Below are 20,339 nucleotides of genomic sequence, written 5' to 3' on the forward strand. Positions count from 1 at the left end.
TTTACAAGTACGACACAACATGTGGTTCGTGCACGATGGAGCTCCTGCACATTTCAGTCGAAGTGTTCGTGCGCTTCTCAACAATAGATTCGGTGACCGATGGATTGGTAGAGGCGGACCAATTCCATGGCCTCCACGCTCTCCTGACTTCAACCCTCTCCTGACCTCAACCCTCTTTACTTTCATTTATGGGGGCATTTGAAAACTCTTGTCTACGCAACCCCGGTACCAAATGTAGAGACTCTTCGTGCTCGTATTGCGGACCGCTGTGATACAATACGCCATTCTCCAGGGCTGCATCAGCGCATCAGGGATTCCATGCGACGGAGGGTGGATGCATGTATCCTCGCTGACGGAGGACGTTTTGAACATTTCCTGTAACAAAGTGTTTGAAGTCACGCTGGTACGTTCTGTTGCTGTGTGTTTCCATTCCATGATTAATGTGATTTGAAGAGAAGTAATAAAATGAGCTCTAACATGGAAAGTAAGCGTTTCCGGACACATGTCCACATAACATATTTTCTTTCTTTGTGTGTGAGGAATGTTTTATGAAAGTTTGGCCGTACCTTTTTGTAACACCCTGTATAGGCTTAGGCCTAACGCCACGAAGATAGAATAACTTGCTTCGACCTCAATAACAGAGAAGCCGACAGAACTCTGGAAGTATACCTCGACGACACACGCCTCAACCACAACAAGGAGCCAAGGTACCTAGGGGTCACGTTAGACAGAACCTTGTCATTTAAATCACACCTTACAAAAGCAGCTGCTAAGATGAGAACAAGAAGCAACCTCATCCACAAACTCTGCGGAACTACCTGGGTATCAACAGTAACAACTCTGAGGACGTCTGCGCTGAGCCTGGTATACTCTGCGGCGGAGTACTGTGCACCAGTATGGCTAAACAGTAGTCATGTGAACAAAATCGATGTCGAACTTAACAACACCATGCACATTATTTCAGGAACCGGTAGGTTTACACCTAACATATGGCTACCTGTCCTGAATCATATACCACCCCCCAAAATACGACGAGAAGCAGCCTTGGTCAGGGAATACAAGAAGATCGAAGCAAACCCTGAACTACCGATACACATCGATATACTTCGTTCAAGTCATTCTCCTCTTGCTCTTGACAGCCTCACTGGGGCTGACATCAACTCTTGGAGGAATGCCCCAACAACTTGCCATCTAATGCCTTTTATAACTGAGGCAGTTCCTGGGTTTGATCAGCCCCGCGAGATCTGGTCAACTCTGAACCGATTAAGAACCGGACATGGAAGACGTGCTAACCTAACCAAACCTGCTGACTCACTCTTCAAAAGTGGACTGCTGCCTTCGCCAGCATGTGACTGCGGCGCGCCCTAACAGACCATCCAACACATCAGAGAAGAATGCAGTGCCAGAGCGTTCGGTGGGGACTTTGAAGAATTCCTCATGGCATCCCAAAAATCCATTGAATATATACAAGGACGAGATGTTTGTCTGTGAATATATGTAATGTTACGTAATGTAGAATAACGTGATCCAATACTGAAATGTACCTAAATGCCATACGCTAAAGAAATAAATAAAATCCACTAGTTAGGGTACTGAAAGATGGGTGCCCATTGGGTTCGTCGCCGCCTAACGGAACACCATAAACAGCATCGAACGACCATCTGTGCGGAATTGCTTGCGCGTTAAGAGACTGAGCGAGAAGATTATTAATGCTGCAAGACGTTGGCTCCGACGTCGACGAGCAGTGTGTTTCTACGCGGGAATACTGGCCTTCCTAACATGGTGGCGTCAGGCTGTCGTTCAGATTATGTTGAAAAACAAGGTTTTTTAGCCAAGAGAGTGGGTAATTTAATGTCGTTCGTCATATTAGATGATTGAGGAAAGTCTGCAGTTGTGTCATTCATGATTTAAATAATGAAAACCGCGCCAGATACTTACATTTTGATGCTTAGCACAACACGTTTCGAGAATGTATTCTCATTTTCGAGTCCACATAAGTAACTTGCGCAGTTTTCATTATTTAAATCAAGAGTGGAGAATACACTACTGGCCATTAAAATTGCTACACCAAGAAGAAATGCAGATGATAAACCGGTATTCATTCGACAAATATATTATACTAGAACTGACATGTGATACATTTTCACGCAATTTGGGTGCATACATCCTGAGAAATCAGTACCCAGAACAACCACCTCTGGCCGTAATAACGGCCTTGATGCGCCTGGGCATTAAGTCAAACAGAGCTTGGATGACGTGTACAGCTTCAACACGATACCACAGTTCATCAAGATGACTGGCGTATTCTGACGAGTTGCTCGGCCACCATTGATCAGACGTTTTCAATTGGTGAGAGATCTGGAGAATGTGCTGGCCAGGGCAGCAGCCGAACATTTTCTGTATCCAGAAAGGCCCGTACAGGATCTGCAACATGCGGTCTTGCATTATCCTGCTGAAATGTAGGGTTTCGCAGGGATCGAATGAAGGCTAAAGCCATGGGTCGTAACACATCTGAAATGTAACGTCCACTGTTCAGAGTGCCGTCAATGCGAAGAAGAGGTGACCGAGACGTGTAACCAGTGGCACCCCCTAGCATCACGCCGGGTGATACGCCAGTATGGCGATGACGAATACACGCTTCCAATGTGCGTTCACCGCGATGACGCCAAACACGGATGCGACCATCATGATGCTGTAAACAGAACCTGGATTCGTCCGAAAAAATGACGTTTTGCCATTCGTGCACCCAGGTTCGTCGTCGAGTACACCATCGCAGGCGCTCCTGTCTGTGATGCAGCGTCAAGGGTAACCGCAGCTACGATCTCCGAGCTGATAGTCCATGCTGCTACAAACATCGTCGAACTGTTCGTGCAGATGGTTGTTGTCTTGCAAACGTTCCCATATGTTGACTCAGGGATGAAGACGTGGCTGCACGATCCGTTACAGCCTTGCGGATAAGATGCCTGTCATCTCGACTGCTAGTGAGACGAGGCCGTTGGGATCCAGCACGGCGTTCCGTGTTACCCTGCTGAACCCTCCGATTCCATATTCTGCTAACAGTCATTGGATCTCGACCAACATGAGCAGCATTGTCACGATACGATAAACCGCAATCGCGATAGGGTACAATCCGACCTTTATCAAAGTCGGAAACGTGATGGTACGCATTTCTCCTCCTTACACGAGGCATCACAACGACGTTTCACCAGGACACGCCGGTCAACTGCTGTTTGTGTACGAGAAATCGGTTGGAAACTTTCCTCATGTCAGCACGTTGGAGGTGTCGTCACCGGCGCCAACCTAGTGTGAATGCTCTGAAAAGCTAATCATTTGCATATCACAGCATCTTCTTGCTTTCGGTTAAATTTCGCGTGTGTAGCACGTCATCTTCGTGGTGTAGCAGTTTTAATGGCCAGTACTGTAATATGGTGTAATGGAATCGTGAATAAAACCAACCTGCTTTCAGGAAAAAGGGTTGCATTGCTTTTTGAACGCCACCGTATTTAACACTTTAACTCATTTGTAAAGAAAAGCTGTTTCATACATCGCAGTCCGATTCTTTAAATAATCCCAGGTGAGGGGTTTAGTAGTTGTGGTATGTCATCTTTATGTGTGTTATTTTTATGTATTCATGGTGTGCTAATTGGCTGTATTTGATATAGCACATTTTGATGTTACTTGTACTACCCTAATTTGGGACGTTACTTGTACTATTCTAATTTTGCAACGTCTTTGGGGATGCTTTGTGTGCCGGCCGGAGTGCCCATGCGGTTCTAGGCGCTACAGTCTGGAACCGCGTCCGCTACAGTCGCAGGTTCCAATCCTGCCTCGGGCATGGATGTGTGTGATGTCCTTAGGTTAGTTAGGTTTAATTAGTTCTAAGCTCTAGGCGACTGATGACCTCAGAAGTTAAGTCGCATAGTGCTCAGAGCCATTTGAACCATTTTTTTGGTGCTTTGTGTACACATTTGCGTGACCGAGGCCAGACGGCTGAGAGTCTGTCTGTGCGGCAGGCTGCTGGGCCGCGGCTCGATGTTCGTGGTGTCGCGGCGGCAGCTGGAGCGGCTGGTGGGTGACGCCGGTCCCTCGCTGTGGGGCGGCGTGCTGCTCGACCTGGGCGCCGGCGACGGCCGCGCCACCAGCGCCATCGCCTCGCTCTTCTCGCAGGTCTACGTCACCGAGGTCTCCGTGCCCATGCGCTGGATTCTCGCCAGGAGGGGCTACCAGTAAGTCTCCGCCACTGCCGCAAGCGCCTTCGTGCTCTACCGGATACTGGTGTTGGGGCCCCTGTGCGACAAGGTGGACCGAGGTGCAGCCAGCAACGGCGATACGCAAGCCGACATCATATTAGAAGGCACGCACAGCGCTGGGGCCATTCATGAGTTACTACAGGATGTCCATATGACACATTTTTGATTTTCAAATGCAAGTAAAAACACAATGAAATCCGGGGACATTACCCCAACTGGAGAGGAATTACGTTCGTTCTTCCACAAGGCTCATTGCTGGGTCCACCACTGTGTCTAATTTACACTCTAAGAGAAAAAAGACGACGCACAACGAAGGAGTGGGACGAAACTCGGTCGATGCAATGTACATGTGCAGACAAACAAATGATTCCAAATTGAGAAAAATTGCGCGATCTATTCAAGAGAAAGAGCTTCACAAATTGAGCAAGTTAACAAAGCGTTGGTTCACTTCTGACCCTTATACAAGCAGTTATTCGGCTTGGGACTGCTTCATAGACTTGTTGGATGTCAGCCAGAGTGATATCATGCTAAATTCTGCCCAATTAGCGCATCATATTCTGCCTGTTTACATATTTCTGTATTTGAGTATGCATGCCTATACCAGTTTTTATTGTATTTATTTATTTATCTATTTATTTTTTGTCGCTTCTGTGTATAATCGGCTAACGACCACCAAACTTCTTCGCTATGCAGTTCATCCCCAAACGCGCTCAATACAGCCGACGCCGACCCGAACGGACGTTTTGATAGCGACGGTGTTCGCTCCCAAGGCTGGCCCTCGTGTCCACTACCCTTCACCCAGCACGTTCGCTCGGCCCATCACCCCTCTCGTCCGCGCCATCTCGCGACCGCATCACGAGCGCCGAAGAGTACGATCGCCAGAGGAGAATTGATAGGACGAAAGCTGGTATGGTTCAGTTAGGATCGGTGGACATAGACACTTGCCTAGATATGGTTGAGTTTAAACAATGTGTAAAGATTATGCCACACATGAGTGGGGGCTACGACATGATTCTGGGGTTAGTTTTTTCGTATCAGCAATGTGCCATATTCGATTTTCGGCAACACTGGATGGAACTTGATGGAAAAATATTTCAGTTAAATGAAGCCATTACCAGGGTTGCGGTGTCGTGAAGCGAGCCTTTCGCAAAAGACGAACCAATCAAACCTCGAATAACCACGCTTAGACTTGATTCTCACGACCGTGCATACAAGGGTACTGTGAAATGACTTTGGGTCAGCGTTGAGTCAGGCTTGATGGTAGGAATTTTGGCTGTGTTGGGACCGTTAGAAGAGAATGAAATATTAGATCTGTTAGGTTGCTTGGTTAAAAGAGGTACTGTGCGCACAGAAGAAATAAAGTTTGAAAAGAAGGTACCGGTTTCTACAGATTATTTTGGCGCAGAGAACATAGGATTAACAAAGGGCTGTTAATTGCTAATATGGATATCCTGGATGAAGACGAAGAGGGCATGAGCGATGTCAGCCACGGACAATCGCCAGACGCCAATGAAACTGGGCTGGTTGGAGGGCCTTGTCCATAATGCTCCAAACGTTCTCAATCGGGAAAAATCTGGTGACCCTGGTAGCCAAGGTAGGGTTTGACAAGTACAAGGTCAAGCAGTACAAACTGCCGCCGTGTGTGGGCGGGCATTATGTTACTGCCATTATGTTGCTGAAATGTAAGCCTGGGATGGCTTGTCATAAAGGGCAACAAAACGAGGCGTGGAATATCGTCGACGTACCTCTGAGCTGTAAGGGTGCCGTGGATGACAAACACAGAAGCCTTCACCCTGCAGTAACATTGATTGGGGTAGAATTGTCTTCAGTGATAAGTCCTGCTTCGAACTGAGCCCCGATGACAGCGAAGACGTGTCTGGCGACGCCCTGGACAGTGGTCGGATACCAACCTGACTGTCGCCTGCCATACGGCCCAACAAGCAGGAGTTATGGTCTTTGGTGCCATTTTCGTAGCAGGACACCTTTGATTGTCATCCACGGTACCCTTACGGCCCAGCGGTACGTCGAAGATAATCTACGCTCCGTTTAGTTGTCCCTCATGGCAACCCATCCTGGACTTACATTTCAGCAGTATCATGCCCGGGAATTTCTACTGCTTGTCTTCGTGCTTGCCAAACCCTACCTTCGCCAGTAAGGTCTCCAGAACTCTCTACAGTGGAGAACGTCTGAAGTATTATGGCAGAGTCCTCCAGCCAGCTCGGCATTCTGACGATCCAACGCGCCGGTTGGACAGAATTTGGCACGATGTCACTCTGTCTGACATCCGACAAGTGTATGACCCAGTCCCAAGCCGAATAACTGCTTGTATAAGGGTCAGAAGTGAACCAACGCTTTTTTAACTTGCTCAATTTGTGAAGCTCTTTCTCTTGAATAAATCGTCCAATTTTTCTCAAGTTGGAATCATTTGTTTGTCTGCACATATACATCACATCGACCGAGTTTCGTCCCACTCATTCGTTGTGCGTCGTTTTCTTTTTTTTTCTCTCTCTTAGAGTGTTTACGAGGCAGAATGGTGGACCCAGCAATGAGCCCTGTGGAATCCCAAACGTAATTCCTCTGGAGTTGGAATTTCACTGTATTTTTACTTGCATTTGAAAATCAAAAAGCCGAATAATTGCTTGCATCAGGACCAAAGTTTGACCAACGAGTTACTGACTTGCTCAGTTTGTGAAGCTCTTTCTCTTGAATAAATCATCAAATTTTTCTGTAACCTTAATATTTTTGTGGTTGTCACGAGAATTGTACTCAATTCAGATATACAAAAAGCAACACAAGAAATGGTAAACAGACTGCCTGAAATTGTCATTGTCTGGTATTCTGCGAATGGTCCCATACTCAGTCTTAGAAGGACACAACACATTCAGTTCTGCACACCTGAGGATACTACACCAATGATAAGGGTAACACATGTTGAGGATAATAAATAGTGTGGAAAATTCAAAATTCTTAACTGTCCATACTGATGAGAATTTGAACTGGAAAAAACACATTCTGGAACTGCTAAAACAACTTATTTCAGCTTCATTTGTTCTTAGAATCATTATGAAGCCTGGGGAGAGACGAATGAGTAAGCTGACATAGTTTTCATACTTTCATTCAGTAACGGCATGTGGGATAACGTTCTGAGGTAACTCATCTTTAATAAAGAATGTCTTTATTGTTCAAGAACGTGCTGCAGGAATAATGTGTGGTGCTCACCAACGATCATCTTGAAGACACCTGTTTAAGGAGTTTTGCGTACTGCTTCACAATATATTTGTTCCCTCATGAACTTTGTTGTAAATAACCCACTGCAATTCAAAAGGAACAATGACGTACGTAATTACAGTACCAGAAGAAAAAGTGACATTCATTAAGATTATCTTTTGCACGAAAAGGTGTGTACAAAACTACAACCAGAATTTTTGATCACTTGCCCAGTGTTATAAAATGTCAGACACACCAGAGTAAAATTTGAAAACGACTGAAAAACTTTCTCCTTGGTAGCTCGTATTCCGTAGATGAATTTCTGTTATTGTTATGCGGGAAAGGTGGTGGGTGGCAATTAATAACACACTTCTGTTTGTTCATAAAAAAACAAGCTTGTAAATGAACAGCAACCAAGCATATTTATAGAATAATTTGTGATGTGAATATAAAATTATTCGTTCCATACCGTTACGATTTATCTTGTGAATGACCCATGGAACATGAAACTAGCTACGAAATGTACATACTTGCAGTCTGCAGCATCATGTGAAGTAACACAAAAAGTTTTGTACAAAAACTAATACATTGTTACTTCTGCAGTTCGTAAAATGTTTAACTCCTGTGCGCACAAGAATCGCTGCGGGTGATGGAGGCTATTGCATCCACAACTGACCTGCTTACATAGCCAAGCTCACGTACAGGTGAGGCGTAGACCTCTCAAGATGAAATCCGTTATGTCAGGAGATCGGGATGACCACTTGGTTGGTCCATCACGTCCTATCCATCGCTTTTGAAACGTCCGGTGCAGCAAATCGCAAACATGGTGGTGAACCATCCAGCTGGAGGATCACATTTGGTTGATGGGAAAGAAGTTGAGAAACAGTATTTTGCTCAAGCATGTCCAGATAAATGGACCCTATTACTGTTCGCTCGGTGAAGAAAAATGGCTTAACTGTGTTTCATCAGCGCGCACCACACATTCCACTTGTCTCTGCCTCTCGTATGTTCCTGATAACTGAAGAGGTTTTCTGAACCCCGGATGCGAAAGTTGTGCCGATTAAACTTCACATGTGTGGGACGTTGCTTCGTCAGAGAAAACGACATTTCTTAGATAGTTTGGGGGTTTTGTCCGGTCCAGTCCAACACTACGATAGCAAATTCATAGCGAAGCTGCAGGTCGGTTCTATTCACTGCTTGCACAATTTCAACTGCGTGCAAACGAAACAGTATACGCAGCACCTTGTGACTATTCAGCGAGGGATGTTTAGCTCTCGTAATGCTCGGCGAATTGACTACAACGAGCTTCTTGGGAAGGTCTCTCTGAACTCCTCTACCATTTCATCAGATGTGTGTTTTCTGCCAGAAACTGTGTGTCTGTTTGCCATACCACACTGACTAGGGACATGTCATCCCAAGCCTTACTAGTGTTGAAGCTTGGTGACTCGTTTTGAAATTCACATCGGTAATTCCTGTGGAGAGCAGTGGATGATTTCGTTTACGCATACCACGCCACGCAATATGCTTCACATGATGACGCGAACCGCAAGTATATGTATGTGTCTCATAATTTTTTAATCGGGTTTGGAAATGAGGGAGGCTTAATGTGGACACACAGTTTATTATTATTATTTGGGGAAGGATGCGTCTTCAGTCTTATGAAGGGGTTTGATACGACCCGCCATGGATTGCTTTCCTGTTGTAAGGCTACCATTATCGATTCCCTTATGAAAATATCGATAGCTACCGCTCATTGGCGGTGCCTACAATATCGCAGGCGCTGAGAAGGTCTGGATCATAGGAGGACGGCGTACGCTTTCGAGTAGTGAAAGTGTCTGTCGGTGGCGAGTATCCAACATTGTTTGTTACATGGACTCTGGCCCAGAGTTGCAAACAAAAGTTTGATTCTGAAGTGTGCTAAACCTAGAAGTATTTGTGGTTTAATATTCAAACGAAGTAATTATGTGAAGTAAAAAGGTGTAGAATCGTGAGTCTGAGGATTTTTGAGGATCATAGGTTGTTAAGGTCCCCCGTAGACGACCAAATAATTTGACAAACTTAACATGTTAACCAAATTAATTGTCAGTGTAGTACTTCGCTTGACGTGTTTGTCAAACACAGTGTTTGAAGGAAATTCTGAATGATGGCCGATTTGACAAACGACTGTTATCGTTTACGTACGTATTTGTTAAACACCAGCCAGTTTCTTGTGGAACTATTATGTATAGCTCTTAACTTGAGCAGATTTCGAAGATATAGAAGTTAATACCTTGCATTGCATCACGTACATCGCCCGCTAGTGTCAGGATGATTCGTGACACGATAAACACAGCGTGACAACTACATCGAAAATGAAGTTAAGTTTGACAAACTTGGTTGCTACGTCTGCGCGCTTGGTTGAGAAAGCCCGTGGATAACAAACAGCTAATTTCACAAACGAGATTGATCGTCTACAGGCGCCTTTATGTGAGTGTTAGCATGGCAAATAAATTTCTGGGATGGCCGTGTTTAAATGTTGAATGTCTGGTGAAGTAGTTAAATTATTCGTAACGAGAGTTGACTGTAACCAGTAGCTGTGGCTAAGCGAGCTCAGTGCTTTTCCATACGTAACCCGATTCACTAGTTGAGTGATTTCTTCACTGAAATTCAGAGACGATGATAGAAGCGGCTGGTTTACATTGCGCAAACACCCAACGGGTCACTGATTTTGCTCGTATTTCACACGATTTTAGTACACACTTAGAAGCTAATGGTATTATAGTACGTTGTGCTTCTCAGACGTTGAAGAGAAATCGAGATTCGAAGCTCTACAACCCTGTCTAGTACAGGAGCATCCGAGAGCGCCAGCCATGGAGCAGCGGCTGGAAGTCAGCCCATACTGAGAGTTCGAGTCTCTGTTTCTTCGGGCAGGAATAATAATAATAAACACGTTTCCCATCCTAACTTTCATCACGATCATATCAAGAGTCCATGATCCATGAAAACTTCTGTCATTATCATCATCATTATCATCATCATCATCATCTGTAACAGCCGGTGTATTTTTCTCATATTATCAGATATTTCATGTTTAGTGTGTGTCAGCCATTTAAAGAACAGCAAAATGGAAATTCCGGTTACAGATCAGAGGCGACTGTAATGGGTGTAAAGTGTAAAAACAAAGGTAAACTATCTTTTTAAAGGCCCATGTTCAAGAGGTGTCAGATTATTTTAAAAACTTCAAAAAAATAGGCGGTATAAATACTTGCTATGTTGGTTCAATTGGACGGAAACGAAGCTGTTTGGAGAAAATGTGTTTACATCTGATTCAGGCACTTTTGATGCGGAAAAGAAACTGCTGATTATGTGCTAGCTTCGCGGCAACTGTCATTACGCCTAACAGCAGTGTGGCAGATTTTACATAAGATTGGCGTCTCTCCCCGACGTTAAGATCGGTGAGGTTGGAGATTAGGAGGAGGATAAATAAATAAATGTCGCGTGACTAGGGCCTCCCGTCGGGTAGACCGTTCTCCGGGTGCAAGTCTTTCGATTTTACGCCACTTCGGCGACTTGCGCGTCGATGGGGTTGAAATGAAGCTGATTAGGACAACACAACACCCAGTCCCTGAGCGGAGAAAATCTCCGACCCAGCCGGGAATCGAACCCGGACCCTTAGAACTGACATTTTCGCGCTGACCACTCAGCTACCGGGGGCGGACAGGAGGAGGATGTTAACGCATTTATTCTTGATTTGTACCGCACAGTTTGACGAGTATAAGGCAACACTGATGTAAAATGCTCGAAATTTTGTTGACACATGGGGCCGACACCAATCTTCTGTGCAGGCCATCATTATATGGGATGAGACGTTGTGGCAGTGTGTCGGGTAGGCGGCCAACTCACTCGCAGTACTCGGCTGAAGGCATCAGATTTACACGAACGGTCTCGAAATGTGACGCCTGCTAAGTGTTCCCAAGAAACTGTTGTGGCCGATCGAGGTGAATTTGAAGGCGCGAATGCAAAAGTATTTTGTTTGTTTCTTCTGTTTCCTGTATTTTATCCTAACATTCTCTGAACTCATTTAGACATCCATGGTATGAGCTGAAAGAAACAGCAAATAAATTAAATACAATAAATAAAAGATTAATAACTTGTTGAAGAAGGCACGACGTAATTTCGAGAAATATAAAGACAGCGAAAACGCAAGAAAACTATTGAGATGGAAAGGCAGGTGCATGTTTTCTATCTCCAGGACACCAGATATTCGCTTTGCAGCTAAAAAGCTTGATTTCTGCTTTAACGATGAGGATCAGCGTCTACCACGACAGCGACCTTTTTAGATTGCTTTTTGCTTGATGTTTCCTTAACATGTCGTGTAATCTTGCTGCGAATCCAGGATTACTATTTCCGAAATGAGTTCAGGGTGTAAACCCTGTTCAGTTCATGAATAGCTGTAGTCTCCGTAACTCAATGAAGAGTGACGTGTCTTGATATCATATGGCCGTATGCCAGTTACCGTTGCATTACCACAGGCCGTTTCAGATTGACTGGTGAGTAACGCATTTCAAGCTATCATTTTTAGAGAGCATAGCTCTCTCAAAAACAAGTATGTTGTATATAAGTGTTTCTGTTTATTTCTATCAAGGACTTTGGACTCGGTGAGTTAGAATAGAACAGTGAAACTCCATGTTGTTTGTTGTTTAGTCATCAGTCGGGAAAACAATGTAACTTTTTTGAACTTTAAAGAGCTGTTTGTATAAATTTTTCAAATTTGTGTAGTGTGTTTTGCGTCATCAATGGTTTGAACATGAAAAGGGTTCTTTGACTGTCTTGACTGACCCAAAAAACAAGGAGGATTTAGCAACAACTTCAGTTAATTGTTTCAGTGGCCAAGAGTGTCTACCCTCTCGGAATCACTTAAAAAATCTCATTTCAACTTCCATCACATCTTTCGTTTGTTTTACATAGCTATAGGCAGGAACTGGTCTCATAAAGGTTGTAAATACCTTTTGGATCGTCTTTTGTACCAAGTCGCTTCACTTTTCTTTCACCAAAGCATAAAATCTGTAAATTATAAATGGATCATTTGTGTCATCTCTTGTATCTTTCTGTAAAGACTCTGACTTCTGGACTGATGCTTCTTAAAGTTTTGGAACGGGTCGTCTCGTGGTCCGCTTTTGGTAAAAGGAGTATTAATTTTGTGCTCACTCGCATACATTTTTTAATGTCTTTGACTTTTTTTCTAAACCAATTCCCCGTTTGGTGATACATTTCCCTGAGTTTGCTTATTCCACTTCTCTATCTTCTGGAATAAGTGGCTTGCTTCCAGCCGTAGAATCTGTGATGAGGAAATAAGTCCTTCTTTAATCCATATTTTCTGGGTGTACCTCTGATGCTTATACTGGGATCTTCAGTCGCTTCTGTAGCTCACAGCAAGCAGCTGCTCCTCTGAGTAGGATTTATGTTTTCCATCAATCTTCGTGGAGCTTTTTCCAATAAATAACACTTTTGCAAGGAATAAATCAATCTCACCTTGTTGTGAGCGATCACAATATGCTATTTGAAAGTTACCCAAAGCATATGAAACTCAAGTTTTTTTCCAAAATTTCCTTCTCTGCCACATTGTCTAGAAATTTTATTCCTTGCTTCAAGAGTGGAAAAATTTCCTGTTGAGGGCCCTGCTCCTACGTATATGCAACTTAGCACGACTGCGGTTCGGGTATAAGCACCGACATGTAGCCAAGGGGTGAGTGTGATATTCATGTCTCTCCGACATGCGTGTAGTAAATGCAGAAGCTTGAACTATGACGACGTCGTTACCAAACGCGTTCAAACAAGACCAATGTGCTGTTATTCTTTTCGTGACTGCCGAAGGTCAAACACCAGAAGACCCGAAGTTAAAATCTTCTGAGTTATTAGGCCGCGTCGTATTTCCTCCTAAACAATAGACGTTTCGACCGCTCTGCTGGGATCTTCTTCAGGATCTTCCGGTGTCCAGTACTGCTAGAACACTGTCAGAGATGAGTGTCGCGTTCTCTTATAAAGGGAAGTTTTCCCCTCGTTTGTGCTGGAGGAGTTGTAGTATTGGTTAAAATTCTTATGGCTACCATTGGTGGGCCATCGTCATAGATAATATCCCCGCGCTGATGCAGAAGAGGGGGCGTTCTTGGCTAAACTCTTGTGGATACTATTGGTGGCCCTTCGTCATTGATTAGAAAGGCACTATTCCATACTTTTGCTGGAGAAGGGTTATTGTTTGAAATTCCTCCTACTGTGATGGTCCACCAATAGTATCCACGAGAGTTTAGCCCATAACGCCCCCTATTCTGCATCAGCGCGGGAATATTAGCTTATGACGATGGCCCACCAATGATAGCCGTAAGAATTTTAACCAATACTACCACTTCTCCAGCACAAACGCGGGAAAACTCCTCTTTATAAGAGAATGCGACACTGGTCTCTGACAGTGTTCTAGCAGTAGTGGACAGCGGAAGATCCTGAAGAAGATCCCAGCAGAGGGGTTGAAACATCGTTTACTTTAGAGGAAATATGACGTGGCCTAATAACCCAGAAGATTTGAACTTCAGTGACAATGGCCACGAAAGCCTGCAAACTTACATACCATCAGACCTATCGGAGAATGAAAAATGTGTATGGGGCAGCATGTCTGGTGGAAACTACCGTTGTGGAATGGTGAGCCAAATTCCGTGCTGGTCGCGTTTCAACACAAGGCGTTGCTCGATCTGGGGGAGACAATCGAACACCCATCCCCTCTATAGTCCTGATATGTCTCCATGCGATTATCTCGCCTTCAGCCCCTTAAAAAGATCTTGAAGGATGGACAATCCCTGTTGGGCGAGGATGTGCAGCAGGCAGCTATGGAATTCTTCACGCAGTAGGACATTGTGTTTCACCAAACGGATATCATGTGGCGGTGAGATAATTGCCTCAGTGCTGACAGCAATTTTGTCTGACTGGCATAGCGATTCTGGATTGTATGACCATCGAAAGGAAACTTTTAGATGGGCCCCTTAGAACTCTGTGGAAAATTTAGCTACTGTTGATCAACAACGGAAAATTGAATTAGTAGTTGTTGGAACAACTACAGTTTCTTAATCAGTGATTCTGTAAAAGCAGTAAGAAATTAGTTTATTTCAAAATATATGGACGAGAAAGATTGTTCTAAAAGAAAATAAAAGCTGTTTGACAGAAATTAATATTCCTTTGGGAGTGGTGAGGCTGCCTGTTAACTCATATGTCTGAAAATTACCACAGGCTACTGTGTGCATATAAAATGTGTGAGTACGAGGTGTGTGAGAGAAGTAATGAGTGTGACAACACTGTGAGCGATCTGGCAACGCTGTGTTGTTCTACTTGTGTAGACCGGTGTATTCATCCTTTCCAGATGCTCAGTCCGCGTTTCAGATCCGTAAAGCCATCACGTGATTTTTGAGAGCTCCATCAATGAGGCTGTGTCTTTGTTTTGTGTTGCAAAAATGGGACAGCGTAATTTAGAGCTACGTTATGCAATCAAGTGGCCGGCCGGAGTGGCCGTTCGGTTCTAGGCGCTACAGTCTGGAACCGAGCGACCGCTACGGTCGCAGGTTCGAATCCTGCCTCGGGCATGGATGTGTGTGATGTCCTTAGGTTAGTTAGGTTTAATTAGTTCTAAGTTCTAGGCGACTGATGACCTCAGAAGTTTAGTCGCATAGTGCTCAGAGCCATTTGAACCATTTTGCAATCAAGTTTTGTGATAAAACTTCGAGAATTCGTGAGTGTGCCATTTGAAAAGTTGAAACAGGCGTATGGCGAACATTCCGAATCAAGGGCATAAGTTTTTCGCTGGCACAAATCGTTTTTGGAAGTCCGAGAACGCACTGAATATGAATCTCGCTGTGGGACACCTTCAACTTCAAAAACCTACGAAAACGTCGAACGTGTGTGTGCTCTTGTGGGATCAGACCGACGTTTATCAATAAGGATGATGGGTAACTAGTTAAGCACTTTCGCCATGCATCCAATTTTGATCGAAGATTTGCACATACGAAAAAGTTTGTTCCAAAATAGTGCCGAAAAAAGTCACAACTGAGAAGAAGGACAAGGGAAAAAACGTGTGCGTTGATCTTTTTGAGAGGATTGATAATGACCATGAATGGTTCACGCATGTGATCACAGGTGATGAATCCCGGATTTACAGTATGATATTGAGGCAAAGTGCCAATGTTAGGAGTGGCACACAGACATTTCCTCGACGGAAAAAAGCTCAAATGAACAAATCAAAACAATGGAGATTTGCTTTTTTGACATTGTTCCTCCAGGACAGACTGTCAACCTAGTGTTTTGCATTACGTTCTTGAAAGACTCAGGAAAAGAGTGAATCGGGTGAGACTGGACATTCCAGACAAGTGGTTGCTGCATCATGACAACGCCTCATGTCACACGGCCATTTACGTCACGGAATTTTTTTCTTCAAAAGCATACCCGTTGTTCCACAGTTCCCACATCCATGTGGTCTGCGCCCTTGTGAATTTTTCATTTTTCTGAACTTGAAAAATATGTTAAAAGTGCGCCATTTTGGGAGTCTAGAGAACACTCAAAAGAATGTGGCCCACATGTTAAAGGCCATTCCAGTTGAAGACAACTGCGACTCTGATGGTGTATAACCGCCGAAGGGAACTACTTTGAAGAGGACAATATTGTTGTGTGAAAAAAATAAAAGCGTCAGTACACTGAAGCGCCAAAGAAACTGGAATAGGAATGCGTATTCAAGTACAGGGACATGTAAAGAGGTGGAATACGGCGCTACGGTCAGCAACGCCTATATAAGACATTAAGTGTCTGGCGCAGTTGTTAGATCGGTTACTGCTGCTAGAATGGAAGGTTATCAACATTTAAGTGAGTTTGAACGTGGTCTTATAGTCGGCGCACGAACGATGGGACACAGCACCTCTGAGGTAGCGATGAAGTGGGAATTTTCTCGTACGACCATTTCACAAGTGTATATCAGGAAACCGATAAAACATCAAATCGACATCGCTGCGCTCGGAAAAAGATCATGCAAGAACGAGACCAACGACGCCTGAAGAGAATCGTTCAATGTGACAGGAGTGCGATCTTTCCGCAAATTGGTGCAGATTTTTATGCTGGGCCATCAACAAGTGTCAGCGTGCGCACCATTCAACGAAACATTATCGATATGGGCTTTCGGAGCCGAAGGCCCAATCGTATACCCTTGATGACTGCACGACACAAACTTTGCGCCTCACCTGGGCCCGTCAACACCGGCAATGGAGTGTTGATGACTGGAAAAATGTTGCCTTGTCGGACGAGTCTCGTTTCAAATTGTATCGAGCTGATGAACGTGTACGGGTACGGAGACAACCTCATGAATCAATGGACCCTGCTTGTCACCAGGGGACAGTTCAAGCTGGTGGAGGCTCTGTAATGGTGTGGGGCGTGTACAGTTGGAGTGATATGGGATCCCTGATACGCCTAGATACGACTCTCCCAGGTGACATGTGCCTGCATTAATTCATGACAATTGTACATTCCGACGGATTTTGGCAATTCCAGCAGGGCAGTGAGACACCCCACACGTTCAGAATTGCTACAGAGTGGCTCCATGAACACTCTTATGAGTTTAAACACTTCCGCTGGCCACTAAACTCCCCAGACATGAGTATTATTGAGCATATCTGGGATGCATTGCACCGTGCTGTTCAGAAGAGATCTTTACCACCTCGTACTCTTACGGATTTATGGACAGCCCTGCAGGATTCAAGGTGTCAGTTCCCTCCAGCACTACTTCTGATATTTGTCGAGTCCATTCCACGTCGTGTTGCGGCACTTCTGTGTGTTCGCGGGGGCCCTACACGATATTAAACAGGTGTACCAGTTTTTCTGGCTCTTCAGTTTCAAAAATCAGTCTCATTACTTTCCTCACACACCTCGTACATGTTTAAAAGTTGATACAAAGGACATTCGGTGAGGTAGTTTATTGGTATTGGAATTTGTCCACAAAATTCCCGCTATGTGTTGTCGCGTCTGCTGGCAGAAGCGAACAAAACTGACGTCAGTACAAGCGCACGTAATTTACGGTCGCGGTCCCGTGCTATCGTGAAGCAGAAGCAACAGCGCCTCGGGCGAGGGCGGCGCGGCGTAGCTGCCAGGCTGCGTTTTACATGCAGGCGAGACCCTCCGGCCTTAAAAGTGTTTACACCGTCGCAGGCATATTAGATGGCGGAGCCTCCCGGCAGGTTTTACTGCGCGGCTGTCTTAATGCGCGCGCGGCCTCCTCCGCGTACTAAAGTTGTCCGCGTAAGGCGCTGCCATCAAATTAAGCCGCCCCGCGGGGCCCACTACTGCAGTAACGAAGGCTGGCCCGCGCCGGCCAATCAGCGCTAATGCACGCCAGGTCCGGCCGCCCGGCGTCTTGTCTCCTGTCTCGCGTCGCCCCAGTTGCGACAATTACTGCCAGAGTTGCGCTCGTGCTCTTAGCGGACTTGAGCGGGCCAAACTTCTACCTTCCGAAGGTGCGCGGTAAATGGCCGTATGAAACCTGCAGGGCTGCGAAGGAGGGCTCTGTAACTGTGTGCGCGGGCAAGCAGAAAATTTGGTGGCTTACCAGAGAGAAAAACTGTCATTTTTTACATCTCCATGGATACTCTGCAAGTCACATTTAAGTGTAAATCACATTTAAGTAAGTGCCTGGCAGAGGGTTCATCGAACCACCTTCACAATAATTCTCTATTGTTCCAATCTCGTACAGCGCGCAGAATAAACGAACATCTATATCTTTCCGTGCGAGCTCTAGATTCCCTTATACCGGGTGATCAAAAAGTTAGTATAAATTTGAAAACTTAATAAACCACGGAATAATGTAGATAGAGAGGTAAAAATTGACACACGTGCTTGGAATGACATGGGGTTTTATTAGAACAAAAAAAAAAAAAAACCAAGCAAAGTTCACAAAATGACCGACAGATGGCGCTAGACAGTGAAACTGCTACCGTGACGGGTGAGAGGTACGCCGATATGTTACAGAATCCCATCATTCCCAGCCTGGCTGATAAACACCTGCTGGAACGTACGATGTTTATGCAGGATGGCGCTCCACCCCATATTGCTGGACGCGTGAAAGATCTCTTGCGCGCGTCGTTTGGTGGTGATCGTGTGCTCAGCCGCCACTTTCGTCATGCTTGGCCGCCTAGGTCCCCAGACCTCAGTCCGTGCGATTATTGGCTTTGGGGTTACCTGAAGTCGCAAGTCTATTGTGATTGACCGACATCTCTAGGGATGCTGAAAGACAACATCCGACGCCAATGCCTCACCATAACTCCGGACATGCTTTACAGTGCTGTTCACAACATTATTCCTCGATTGCAGCTGTTGAGGAATGATGGTGGACATATTGAGCATTTACTGTAAAGTACACCATCTTTGCTTTGGCTTACTTTATGCTAATTATTGCTATTCTGATCAGATGGAACGCCATCTGTCTGACATTTTTTGAACGTTTGTATTTTTTGGTTCTAATAAAACCCCATGTCATTCCAAGCATGTGTGTCAGTTTGTACCTCTCTATCTACATTATTCCGTGATTTATTCAGTTTTCAAATTTATACTGACCTTTTCATCACCCGGTATTTAGACGATCGTTTCTCCCTATGTAGATCGGTGTCAGCAAAACATTTTCGCATTCGGAGGAGAAAGTAGGTGACTGAAATTTCGTGAGAGGATTCCGCCGCAACGAAAAACGCCTTTGTTTTAATGATCTCCACCCTAGATCCTGTATCATGTCAGTGACACTCTCACCCCTACTTCGCGATAACACAAAATGTGCTACTCTTCTTTGAACTTTCTCAATGTACTCCGTCAACCCTATCAGATAAGGGTCCCATCCGCGCAGCAGTATTCTAAAAGAGGACGGAGAAGCGTAGTGAAGGCAGTCTCTTTGGTAGATCTGTTAGATTTTCTAAGTGTCCTGTCAATAAGTCTTCCCCACAACATTCGCTGTGTTCCTCCCAATTTAATTTTTTTTTAAATCCTATGTATTTGGTTGAATTTATGGCATTACGATTTGATTGATTTATCGTGTAATCGAACTTTAACGGATTACTTTTACCACTCATATGGATGACCTCACCCTTTTCGTTGCCAATTTTTGCACCTTAGAGATATCTTTTCTAAATAGTTTTGCAAATTGTTTTGATCTTCTGATGAATTTACTTGTCGAGAAAAGACAGCATCATCTGCAAACAGCCTAAGACGGTTGTTCAGATTGTCTTCTAAATCGTTTATATAGATAAGGAACAGCAGAGGGCTTACAACACTACCTTGGGTAACGCCAGAAAGCACTTCTGTTTTACTCGATGACTTTCCGTCAGTTACTACGAACTATGACCTCTCTGACAGGAAATCACAAATCCAGTCACATAACTGAGACGATATTCCATAAGCACGCAATTTCACTACTAGCCGCTTGTGTGGTACAGTGTCATAAGCCTTCCGGAATTCCAGAAATACGGAATCGATTTGAAATCCATTGTCAATGGCACTCAACACTTCATGTGAATAAAGAGCTAGTTGTGTTTCACAGGAACGATGTTTTCTAAACCCATATTGACTGTGTGTCAATAGGCCGTTTTCTTCGCGCTAATTCATAATGTTCGAACACAATATATGTTCCAAAATCCTGCTGCATATCGACGTTAACGATATGGGCCTGTAGTTTAGTGGATTACTCCTACTAATAATTCCAATCCCAAAGAAAGCAGGTGTTGACAGATGTGAAAATTACCGAACAATCAGTTTAATAAGCCACAGCTGCAAAATACTAACACGAATTCTTTACAGACGAATGGAAAAACTGGTAGAAGCGGACCTCGGGGAAGATCAGTTTGG

At 44.6% G+C, this 20,339-nt stretch overlaps 1 protein-coding gene across 1 annotated transcript in view; it reads left to right on the forward strand.

Annotated features, from left to right (window-relative positions):
• The window catches only part of LOC126252197 (protein-L-histidine N-pros-methyltransferase-like), a 153,296-nt gene that overhangs the window by 106,255 nt on the left and 26,702 nt on the right, over positions 1-20,339 (forward strand). Inside the window, exon 4 of the mRNA XM_049953068.1 lies at positions 4,014-4,226. Within this exon, the coding sequence (XP_049809025.1) occupies positions 4,014-4,226 (213 nt within the window). The remainder of the gene's footprint in view (positions 1-4,013; positions 4,227-20,339) is intronic.

The sequence above is a fragment of the Schistocerca nitens genome, chromosome 4 (assembly GCF_023898315.1).
Source record: "Schistocerca nitens isolate TAMUIC-IGC-003100 chromosome 4, iqSchNite1.1, whole genome shotgun sequence".
Classification (NCBI taxonomy): domain Eukaryota; kingdom Metazoa; phylum Arthropoda; class Insecta; order Orthoptera; family Acrididae; genus Schistocerca; species Schistocerca nitens.